Source organism: Centropristis striata, chromosome 20 (assembly GCF_030273125.1).
Source record: "Centropristis striata isolate RG_2023a ecotype Rhode Island chromosome 20, C.striata_1.0, whole genome shotgun sequence".
Taxonomy (NCBI): domain Eukaryota; kingdom Metazoa; phylum Chordata; class Actinopteri; order Perciformes; family Serranidae; genus Centropristis; species Centropristis striata.
This window is the reverse complement of record NC_081536.1, coordinates 10,993,658-11,006,545: the sequence shown is the minus strand read 5'-3', so window position 1 is coordinate 11,006,545 and position 12,888 is coordinate 10,993,658. Positions and strand designations below refer to the sequence as shown.

The window sequence follows — 12,888 nt, the reverse complement described above, 5'->3', positions numbered from 1 at the left end:
TTTCGAAAAAATCCCTAAAAATGTGGTCTGTTGATATTAAAATACAAAATACAAAATGTTTTGACTTACACAGTGCATCCAGTCAATACTGAATTGGCTGATTATTACTTATAATGTGGGCACTAGTACCAACTACAGTAAGAAACACAAAAGCCTTGTTGAGTGCTGCCATTAGCCTGTAGAAAGCTAAATGATTAACTGATTTCTACCTACTGAATAGTATACCTACAATAACGACTTCACAATGCAAAAATGAATCAATCTAATTACTCTCCAATATCTATAATTGCTTGTCCACGTCAAACACAGAAAGACGTAGCTAATAACGCTCCACTTAGCAGAGTGAACTGGTGGGGAGAACGGACCAAGAGATGTGCAATTACCTTTGTCCTTTTTCACTCTGGACGCATGAATGTAAATGCACGGGGTAGGAGACACGCTCCGCTGTTTGGCCCCATGCTGTTTATGTGTTTTTAACTGAGCTGCACTGAGGCAAATTGCATTCAGCCTGTTGACACAGTGATAAAGTATTAAATCTTCAATGTAATTATAATGCCATCTTCAAATTCTCTGCTGAATGTGCGATGGACAGTGAAGTGGAAAACTAATTACCATTCATACAAATGCTATATTAAAAAGCAAGCAAATTATACACTTTTTAATCAGGATGGTGTTTCAATAATCATCTATTTATTACAACTACTTAAAAAGCCTGAAAGGAAGGAGATATTCTCCAAATTCAGCCTTGGGAAAAAATACGGTCTACACTGTAAAAAAAAAAAATCTGTTCAATTTACGGTAAAATACCAGCAGTTGTGGTTGCCAGGACTTCACTGTAAAAAATACAGTGAGTTTAAATGTAAAAATCTGCGAAAACTGTCATTTAGACTGAGTTTAAGGGTAATTGTGTCCTTGTGACATTATGGTATTTCTCCATTAATTTACCATGAAAAAAACTGTGTGTTTTCTACAGTTCAAAGGTTTTGCACGATTCCTAGATTCAGTGTCTACTACGGTGAAATTTAAATTTTACACCATATTTCTGATGCAATTTGACAGTGTTTTACTGTAATTTCTACACACTTCTTTTTCAGTGTATGGTCTGACAACATACGTATCTAGAATACATTATATTTTACAAAATTATAAATGTTATTTTACTATACATATATGTTTCTTAACTATACATAATATACACCTGTAATTTACAGGTTCTCTTCATTAAATCTGAGGCTGCATGATATGTTTGAATAGAGTGTGATATTTGTGTTACACATAGTTGCTCATAAAGTTGGAATAAATTATTTTTAACCTCTATGAAATTATTGTGACAATGTGATTTATTCTAAGTGTATATCTTCTCTAAAAACTTTATTAATCAATCTCTTCCAAACACATCACAGTGAAAATGAAACAACAATTAACAGAGGATTGTGTCTGAAAACATAATAATTCCAACTTTATAGGCGACCGTGTATGCATGTTTTAATAAGACTTCCAATATGAATACTTCAGGTGTATATTGTATATGTGTGCTTGTAACTGTGTTGGTGTAGAGTGCACATTCTATATATTTATCTTGACTTCTGATCCATTTTAAGCATATGGGCAATAAACAGTACTAAGGTGAACTACTGCCTTGTGTTATTTGACTAAATAGAAGTTTAATTTTTACCTATCTGAAGGTGCAATTAATTTGGCATGCAGGATGAAGGCATGGGTTTGATAAGGAGAAAAATAGACATTAGGTGATGGATATGGATAAGAGGACAATGCAATTTATTTTGTATGGCTGAAGCATTTTCTTAACCCCCCTATAGTGTTTGGGGTCATTGACCATTTCAGATTTAAATATTTCATTAATATTGTTCACATTTTTGAATTAGAACAAGTCCTCAAAATCGATATATACACTTTCGCCTGTAAAGTTGGAATAATTTTGTTTTCAGACACAATCCTCTGTTAATTATGGTTTCAATTTTATTGTGATATGTTTGAAAGAGATTGATTAATAAAATAATATAATAAAGTTTTTAGAAGATATACACTTTATCTGTCAATAATCAATCACATTGTCACAATCTTTTCATGAAAAATAGTAAAAAAATATTTTATTCCAACTTTATGGGCGACCGTGTATAAACACAACAAAAACATTATGTGATTTTGAAGGTCCCTAAAATAAATTGTTTCATCATTGACTCAAACTCTTATTTCTTTTGGGTCAAGCTGGATTAACTCTACTTTTTATGATTCAATAACAAGATAAATGTGGCCTTGGACCACAAACTTTTTTTGCTAACGCTTTACAATAAGGTCCTTAATAACCATTAATTAACAAGTAATAAGGCATTGTTCTCGCTTTAGATCCGGTAGTTGCAAAAAGCATAGTTAACTTATAATAGATGAGCAATAAAGTATATTTTAATATCAATAAGCAAACCAAATAAGATTAATAAAGGCATTGCAAAGACATAATGGGTGGGTCATGGGTGTTTGTAATGCCATTATTAACACTTATATAAGCTTATAAACACACAATAATGTTAATAAGCATCTTGCAAGGACTTACAAGGGCCTTATTACTTGTTAATTAATGGTTATTACAAGGACCTTAATATAAAGCATTACCCTTTTTTTTTAAAGAAATTTCAAATTTGACCTAGAAAACATACAATGTACGTGTCCCTTCCCAGCACAATATGAGGGTTAAAGAAAATATTAAGAAACGCGTAGAGCGTCACAAAGTATTTTGATTACTTGCAGCACAAGATAAATTACAATTATTCCTCTAATTTATCTGATTATCTGTCTTGTTTGTTGAAACACTTATTTTTGGTTGTTTGTTATGAAATGTTTAATTTTGTATTGTTTAATTCACATTTTTTCCAAATATATTTCAACATTAATAAATGTTAATTTTATTCCATTTTTGTAGATGAAAATTGTGCAAAAAATACAATAATGATTGATTGATTAATGAATGTGTTCCTTCATGATCAGTATGACGATCGCTTTTGTCTCAGTCTTAGCACTTGTAAATGTAATTACTGGTATGTAGGACGAAACAGCACATAAGCCCCAATCAGCATGTAGTGGTTTAATCATTAATAATAATAAAAAACCTGAGCAGAGTCTGAATAAAAGGCTACCTGAACAAAGAAACCTCAACCAAAACTACATGTAACAACATAATTATTTTTACATTGATCTTTTTTTGATTTTTCTTCCACACAATCATGCCACTTTAAATCACTCATTTCCATGTGAAAATGATTTATCAAACACATTCTAATGTAACAACTGTATGTGAGAAAGCTTCTATTATAAGTATCATAAAGATAGTAATTTATCTTCTTTTCTAATATCCTGATGCCACTGTTTTTCTGTACTTTCTTCTTATCCCCCCTGTTTTGACTTTTAAAAAAAATCCCATTTCTATCTTTATTTGGAACTTCACACTTCTCTGTGAACATTCAAGGGGCACAGTAACATAATCTGATATCTAATATCTTTTGTCTGAGTGCTGGCTCATCCACTCATTCCAGTTGCCTGAAACGCTCGCGACCTTGGAGTTTAATCTTATTCGACCCGTGCACTCATTGTAAGTCACTCTTGATAAGAGCGTCGGCTAAATGCTGAGGATGTAATGCAATGTCTCACTTTCCTGAAATGTAATTTTTGTGTCCTTTTGATAGGTCATACCACATGGGTTGTTGTTTATCTGTTGCTATGAGCCAGGTCACTGCTGGATATAATGGATACACTGAGAATGTGAGCAACAATTTATGAATAAGAGAAAGATTAAATGCAAATCAGTTCTTAGAGAGTATGTATGTGTTGAAGGAAATGTGTACACTGATTGTTTTCTGCACTATGCAATAAACTGCAACTCTTCTTGCATGTAAAGCCTAAATATATTTAGAGTAGAGAGTACGATTTCTATCACTTAACAGTCACTCAATGAAGCTTACCATCTCAATATCTAATTATAGCTCTTCATTACCGGCTGAAACTAAGGCCAAACTGGAAGCAGCGCACCACACAGCTTCATGCATTGTCTGATAAATTTTAATTAGAGTTAAAGGGTCATTGACCAAAATGTGGTGTGAGCTTGTTTTTCGATAGAGCCGTGACTGAGCATTTTTATCAGCCAAGAGTGTGTGGCACAGAATTTTCTTTCACTTACACAGCGTTTGCAAGCTGAAACTGTCCAATACTGTAATTAACAGCTGGTTTCTTCCTCTTTTTTTTTTTTACAAGAATATTCTCTTGTGTATAAACATGAGGATCATAACAAAGTGCAGCTTAGTGCGTGAATGAAGACTGCTCAGACTGTTAGGAGAAGGGTGAAATGCAAGGAGGAAATGCAAAACTCATACACCTATGATGTAGAGCCGCAATGACTAATCAATTAGTCAACTTATGGATTAGTCGGTGATTAATGGCCACATATTTTGACGATTGATTAATCGTTAGTGAAAAAGGAATGCAAAAATAACAGAAAATGACAATTCAGCCTATTAAATATGTAGAAAAAAAAGTATTTTAAACAATGGATTTTCTTCACTTATAACACAATTCAACTGAAAAAAATATTTAAAAAAAATTGTAAAATTATGAGATATAAAAAATAAATGCAAATAAATATATAACATAAAAATATGTTAAGAAAAAGCAAAAGGAAAATGGATAGTACAAAACTCATACACCTATGATGTAGAGCTGCAATTATTAGTCGAATAATGGATTAGTCGATGATTAGTCGAATGTCCACAAATTTTAATGATTGATTAATTTTTCGTGTGAAAAATTCATGCAAAAATAACAGAAAATGCCAATTCAGTCTCTCAAATATGGATGTTTCCTCCGTTTCACTGTTTAACATCTTATTAAACAGAATATTTCAAGTTTTGTACTTAAATTTAAGGACTTTACCTTGGACTAAGGAGGACATTTTCATTATTTCCGGCATTTTATAGATCAATTACAAAAGAAAAGAATGATTCATTCATTCATTGATAATGAAAATAAAATAGTTGCAGCCCTCATATGTTTTGTATTTAAGGGTATTTTAAACCCTCTTCTTCACTAGAATATTCCTTGAGGGAAAAAAAAGCCTTTTTTAAAATACTTCCTGAAAAGACATTATACAATTGGCTTTCAGATTCTGAAAGCTTAAGACCTTATGTTCCCAAAACAGTTGAACATTCATATGTTATATAAAAAGATGATTATGAAATATGGATTTTATTTCATAAGTACTTGAGTTTTAGCTCCAAATATGTAACTTAGTTGACATATAAAGTGGTATAGTTATTATATTCTCTATGTAAAAACACTGTAAACTTAAGAGATGTTAAGATTTTGTCATGCTCTTTCTCTCTCATGATTTACTTGACATGAGTCACAGTGTTGGTCCTCCTCCATATCTACACTCATCTTTTATTCAGAGAAGCCTACATCCTTCAAATCTCATGCAGATTTGCTTGTATTGTCAGTGTGCCTAGCAGCACTTGTGAGGGCATTTTAGATAAAACGTACCCTGTCATAACGCTTAGTGAAAATGTAAACTAGATCTTGTGATTGAAAATGAAATGTGGAGAAACGTCCTCTTCACCCTAAATATGGAAACATAACACACCAGCCTTTGTTTTCCCTCTACAAGCAATGTTGTTGTTTCACTTCTGCCTCCCTGTGTGCTTTTATTTTCACCTTATTAGGAATCCCGATGGTTTCATGGCGAGGCCAGGATACATGGCATGTTGGAGAACCACAGGGATCCATTAAAGGCTTCCTTTACTCTGAATTCAGCTCACTTTTAAAACAACTGCTCGATATTGCAAAAAAATCATAATTTTTGGTCAATACTGAGAACATGATTATTTAACATGATTACTTAATGAGTTTAGGAACATCATGCATTTCTAAAACTTAAAAAAAATTATTTTTAACAATGGATTTTCTTCACTTAAAATATAATTTAACTGAAAAACTAATTTTAAAAATTGTAAAATTATGAGATAAAAAACAAAAACAAATAAATATATAACATAATAAAATAATGTAATATATATATATATATATATATATATATATATATATATATGTACATATTGTTACAAAATAAATAACAATTAAATAAATAATGTAACATTTGGAAACACAACACACCAATGTTACATTTAAATAAATAATGTACAAAATAATACATAAAATACATTTGAATAAAATGAATAAGATTAATAAGTTAGTGTACGTCCACAACTCGCTGAAAAATACTTACACAAGTACACAAATAATTGAACGTTTTTTTTTTAAATAGACCAGAAGTATTCAGATTAGGGACTAAAAAAAAGGAGCATCATTGTGAAGTTCATTTTTGTCACATTTATCTCAGTTATCTTTAAAAAAACAAAAAACAAACCTGATACTAGAATTGGATTAATTGCCCAGTCCTACGCTGTTATTTAGTCAAAGGTAGATTAAAGTGCAGCACATGAAGAAATTGGCATTCTTTTATCTGTCAATCTGAGAAACCATTAGGCATCATTAGGCTGCTACATTGAAATGAGCTGACTTTGTGTCCAAAAAGGCACACTTTTTGGGAGAGAAAGACTGAATGACAACTAATATACAAAGGTTTGCATTGTTTTTAATGTATAATGTACAAAGTTATTCAAATAATCTTCACAGTCGTATCATTACTTTCACTTTCAAAGGAAGCAAGCAGCTCACACTGGGCTCTGAAGGAGCATTATCCCCACCCACCCCTGGAGGAGCTTTGTCCCAAACAGCTTTAAATCTACTCAAACAAAGACAAATGATTTGAGAGTCAACATAATTTAAACACATTCACTTCATAAATATGGAGCTGTTAACTAAGACCATAGCAATTCCATGCTATGCCGTTTATTGTGCATGATGTGAATAATGCAGGATTACATGCTTTGCTATTCACTGATAAATGGCCATGAATCTATAAATCTATAAACGGCAGTTTATCTCTCTGTCCACTGATATGTATGATTCCGCATTGTCCACGAGCGTAGACCGAGAAAAATGATAACAACTGTGGGAAAGTGTTAAAATGATGAACAGAGTATTTCTCATGCTGCCCACGGAGAATTATGTTTAACATTTTCAGAGTTGACAATACGAGACTGTCTGAACTGACAGTTTATTATACTGATTGTCCACTGTTGTGTATGATGCACACAGCTCTGTGTCGACCTTCCAGACTGGGTTCATGCTTTTCTATTGCAATGCATTATTGTATATTTCAGGGTTTTGTATCTTTTTCACGCAGTATTAAACTGCACTGTGATACATTAATGGAAAACTGCAAGCGTATCTGTTATAAATTCACAAAAACTGCTTTAACCAAACAGAACAAAAAGGTAAATACATAACAGATTTGAACATTCTAGTTGCTGTTCGCTGTGGCTGATATGATAAAGGCAACATCTTTCTGTTTGGATCCTGGCTATGTGAGTCAGCCTTGGGTACATTTGGCAAAGTATACTGTGCGACAGATGATCCCATCTGCATCACAGTTACCAACAAGAGCGGGACTGTCAGGTGTCTCATCAACACATTTCAACAGGAAAGCTCAAGGGGCAGGAAGCACCAGAGAACAAACCAATCAGAGTAAATGAATCCAACACACAGTTTGACTTTAACAAACATGTCAGAAACTGTTAGAAATAAACACTCAAGTGCAAGCGTAGTGTTTAATTTGGGCAAGTAAGAAATACTGAATGACCTAAATCAATGAGGTAAGATGATGCAGGAATATTTACAGAGATAAAGTAAAAATACCAGATTAATAAAGATTACAAATATTTACATCAAGTAAATGGTAGAGGTGTAAAAACACACTTAAATATTATTACATGTTTTAAATGTATACTGTATTGATTCTTAAAAACACTGTACTGATACTAGAGATAATAATATTATAGACTGAATTTTGGGCATTTTGCGGTGATTTATATTATGTATAAATATATATTATGTATATATATATTAAAAATCGCAATAGATCACAATATATTGAATCGTAACCTGTATCATGATATGTATCATAGCATCAGATTCTTTCAAATACACAGCCCAAGTACATTGTGTCAAAAGTTTACAGTATGACATTACAAGTTTGATTTGGTCAGTTTATATCTGATAAACGAAACAAAGGCACAGTGCCACATGCTTTCCTGCTTGTTTTCTCGCCTCTGTATATAATACAAGTAATGTCCCATAAGCCCATGTGGGCTGAGCACCTTTGGCTCTACGAGACTAGAATAAGAGTATATCCATTCATCCATTCATCCACAAAAGCACATCACTCTAACCTTCAGAGCACATAGTCTGGATTTGCAGGGGAGAAATGCAAAAGTTACATCTGCAGACAGAATAAACTGAGCTGAATTCTTGTGTTTGCTTTGCGATGATGGGTTTCCTTTCACATTCTCTGCATGTGAATGACACCAAGGCTACCTGCAGTATGAAGAACTATTTATATGCTGCAGGGTGAAGCGGATTACACTGTCCTGCTAGATATACTGTAACATTAAATCAGAGGAAACACTCAAAAACATCTGTCTTGATGACGCTAAGCCCCCTCTGTGACCTTGCTGACAGTTATAAGTGATTATAAATGTATAGTGATATAAAGAGTATGTGATTCTCATGTTAAACATTCACCTAAATGATGTATAAAACAGTTTTCTTTGCCATGCTAGAATCAATGGTTCTTCTCGCAAATTATACAAGCACCTACATTTCACCCTACACTGTCTCAGGTAGACTTTTGAAAAATATTTTTTAATCGAGATAATTTAAGGAGAATACCAAGTTTCAGAAGCAAATCCTTGCTGACAACATGCAGCTTGTTTTGGTCTGATAAAGAAATTCTAATAGTACAGTAAATCCTCATCTTAGCCTGTGCTGAACAGGCAACAGCTGGCAACACATTGTACATATCCTAGGATTTACAGCACAGTTTAAATACAATCAGTCATACAATTAAGTCAATTACTCCTTTAACTCTTATAATCCTGCTCTGTGAACAGTTTATTCTGTGTTTTTTGTGCCAGAGCTTGACCTTGGAGGGTAATGGGTTAGAATAATAGAGACTTTTACACACACTTTATTTTCTGTGCTCACTGAATTTCTTCCCTCAGTGGAAGAAAACCACCTGAGAAAAGTTCTGCACTGGAGCCAAAGAGCAGCTTCCTCCAATAAGCACACAGCACAGTGAATTCACTGACATCAGGCAAGTATTAAGACTCAAGGGCAATATGGTTACAATAATCCCACATTAGGTCACTCCACTTCTCCCAAAATGCAATGCAATTGTGTTTCAGTTGCAGGGATCAGGGCGAATGCCTCTGATAAATAAAGCTCGGAGTAGAAAATACCTGACTTACCTTCTGCAAGCAGGCGCACCGCATGCACAAAGGAGGGGTCCAAGCTGTTTTTCTCGGCCACCAGTTCAGGTAAGTGCTTATCTGGATGCATTGTTACCACAGCGGACCTCTTCACCGGCCGTGCAGGTGAGGCGACAGGAGTGCAGAGCGTCGGAATGCAACTAGAAACCCGCTCCTGCTTTCTGGTAAGCTTCAGTCTACCAGTCTTTATAGACGCCACAAGCAAAAAAAAACCCTCCAAAAAAAGTGGTCCCGGGTCTCCGAGATGCTTGACTGAAGGCTAAGATGTAATTCAGAGGTGTGAGCGACTAGACATTGACTTGTGATTCAGAGGTGTGAGCCCATCTCCGCCACCGCTGCCTGCTGCCTCTCCTCGGCACCCCGCCAGACTCTGAGACTCAGTGGGTCTGCAGCCCGCGCTGCTCCCCGCCCCTCAGCATCATTATTGGCCATATTCTGGGACTGGCGCTGCTGGAAAACAAAGACGGTCCCCGCTGAGCGCATACCAATTGGGCAATGTGCTCGGAGGGAATGCATAAAAAAAAAGAAAAAAAAGTTGAGTTCCACTTGGTCGAGACTGACATTGATCCCTGCAATTATCTCACTCCAAAATTGAGAAATTCAGTTAGTTATGTGAAAGTTTTATGCATGTTATGTTGCAAATAGACATTCTGATATAGTCTACATATGAGAATAGGGGAGACCGGGGATGGTTGTAACAACTGGTGGACTGCTCCCTTTGGTGCCCCCATATTTGAAAAAAAAAAATGCCTCCTTTGATGACCCTGTGGTGAAGAAAACATGATTTAAGTGCCATATAGGTCCCCTTCAGATGGAGAAAATGTCATGAATTGTCATCTAGGGTGCCTCTCAGGTGGAGAATACCTGATAAAGTGCCCTCTAGGGAAGTCTAAACTAAAAAAAAGCATGGTGAAGTGCCCTCTGTGGTGGCTTTCAAATTGTAAGCAAGCAATTCAGTGCCATACCCAACATGCAAGGAAACTTCCTGTGTGCTTGTACCTAACCGCATGCAGCTGGTGTTCTTTTTATTTTTGACACACAGGGATTCACATACACTAATACTCCTTTTCCACCAAGGCAGTTTGAGGACCGGTTCAGAGATGGTGCCTAACCTTGAACCAGTTCTTTGCGCTTTCGATAGCCTAAAAACATCTCTCAGCCAGGAAAACTGGTTCCAGAGCGACACCAACTCTGTGCTGGTCTCAAACTATGAACCAAGAATGTCAGAGGCTGTGGGCGGGATTATTGTGACCAGCAAGACCAACTAAAATGCGTATCATTCATTTTTATTTTATTTGTTTAACTGCAATGTGATCGATACAGACTAGCGTTATCGGGCTATCGTTAGCGGGGCTAGCATTAGAGGGGCTAGTGTTAAAAGGCTAGCATTAGCTTACAAAAAAGGCTAACATTTACTTTTTATGTTCGGTGTTATTAAGAAGACAATGTTGTCCGCCATTGTTGCTATTATGCTTGCAGAGAGCAGAGACGTACTCAAACATAAACACTGACGTAATGACATGACTCTCCAGCCTGTGGAAAAAAACAAGTTCTGAGAAGGTACGCGAGGTGAACCAACTGCAAACCAGCATTAGCCTTCCACTAGAACTATGGTTTGGGTTTGTCAAAAATGTGTGGCCAGTTACCACAACAACAATACCTTACTTTTTACCTAAAAGTCAACATACTAATCCAATACAGCAGGTATCTAACGTCAACAGTATCCGTACTAATTGAAATATTTAGCTGCACACTTCTTCACACAGCTATGAAATTTCACATGCGAAGCCAGGAAGGAAGTGGTCATTTATGAAACTGATCTCATCACTCTCAGGTCTTCCCTGGGAATCATAACATAATACTATAACTGTTGTGTGGCTTCAGTTGGTTAAAGCAGAAATAAGTTTAAAGTGACACCATCACAGATTATTCAGTGCTGCAGCTACACACTAACTCCCTATAAGAGATATCAGTGGAGCTTGAATTATAGATGATATATGATAAGTTTAATTATTGCTAAACCAGTAATGTCATACTAGTGAGAGATAGTACCTTATCTCCAAGGAAAACACTTCTCACCCAATTAGTTTCTCGACTCAGCCGAGGCAAACCCTAATGTACGGTGGCCTGTGAGTTAAATATTTAAAAAATGGCCTGTGAGTTTCGATTAGAGTTCCCAAAGTTCTTTAGAGCAGCTTGTACCTGGAGTAAAGTGTGAAAGATGTACCTTATATTGTACAGTACTACCAGTGTAACCTGAGGGTTCGGTGTTGCTGTCCATGGTGCTGAACACTGCCTGCATGACTGACATTGAATGGTTTTACAAATGTACGTGGAGATTAGTCATTTCTAAAGCTGGAATTTTCTTTGCATGTACTCTAAATTAAAGTGCACCACCAAAAAAAAGTATTTTCTTCCTTTAACTGGGCTCTGTACTTGTTATTTATGATGCTAAATTGTTTAATCCTACTTCTTTTTTGTCTTGGAGGCCATTAGTGAAGAACATTTTGCCCCCACACACTTTACAAGACCTGATCTACTGCAACATCTCTGTTAAACAATTGAAAAAAGAAATTATGGAGGAAATTACTGTCTGGCATCTTCCTCTTAAAGCACTAATTATGGCCAACTTTTTGGATTTCATTATATGGCTTATGGGAAGGGAAGGCTGCAACATCAATGGTTTAATTTCCTTTTTTCTGTTTTCTGTGGATTTGACTTTGGCTAATGTATAGATTATCCCTCATTTGTTTTCTCACTCTGGCACTTGAGGAACTTGAAATCCCATCAAAGTGTAATTTTGTTTAAATCTCAGTCTTTAATCCTTTCCAATGTTGCACTTTTTCTTTATTTCACAGTAAAGCCTATATGCAAACTGTACAGAGCAATGTCCATTGGTGCAATAAGATGTTTAGCAGCCTATATTATTGTTTGTTAACAAGTAAAAGAGCAGAGCTGCAGTTCCAGAACAAGATGTTCACTTCCTGTCCTATTTGGCCTCAAGGATTCAAGAAGAGATGTTTCTGCCTGCAGAGAGGATTATATGGCACTACCTTAAAGAAGTTTCAATGTCAAGTGAATGCTTCATTGGGTCTTTATGAAGCAGTGATGTCAGCAGTATAAGAAGGAATCTCATATGAAACTATTCCTGTAGCTATGACATAGAAGTAATCTGCAAAGCTGCACAACGGCTGCTGTACTTTACTCACTATTCAATGTGAGCAGAAGAGGCTGGTGAAAAACCGGCTCCACTTGACCTTTTAGAGTTGATTCTGACTGCACTGATCAGAATCATAAAGACTGTGGGCGGACTACTGACACTGCTGTTAGGTGAATAAGAGTCGATTGTCTTGTCAATGTGCAGTAATGGGACAAAACTACATTTGCCTGTAAGATCTAATATTGTTCTACCACACATCAAAGAATGATCAAATAT

At 35.4% G+C, this 12,888-nt stretch overlaps 1 protein-coding gene across 1 annotated transcript in view; it reads right to left on the bottom strand.

Moving 5' to 3' along the window:
- khdrbs2 (KH domain containing, RNA binding, signal transduction associated 2) overlaps window positions 1-10,071 on the bottom strand; it is an 82,608-nt gene extending 72,537 nt beyond the window's left edge. Inside the window, exon 1 of the mRNA XM_059359671.1 lies at window positions 9,432-10,071. Within this exon, the coding sequence (XP_059215654.1) occupies window positions 9,432-9,522 (91 nt within the window). The 5' untranslated portion in view covers window positions 9,523-10,071. The remainder of the gene's footprint in view (window positions 1-9,431) is intronic.
- Window positions 10,072-12,888: the final 2,817 nt, after the last annotated feature.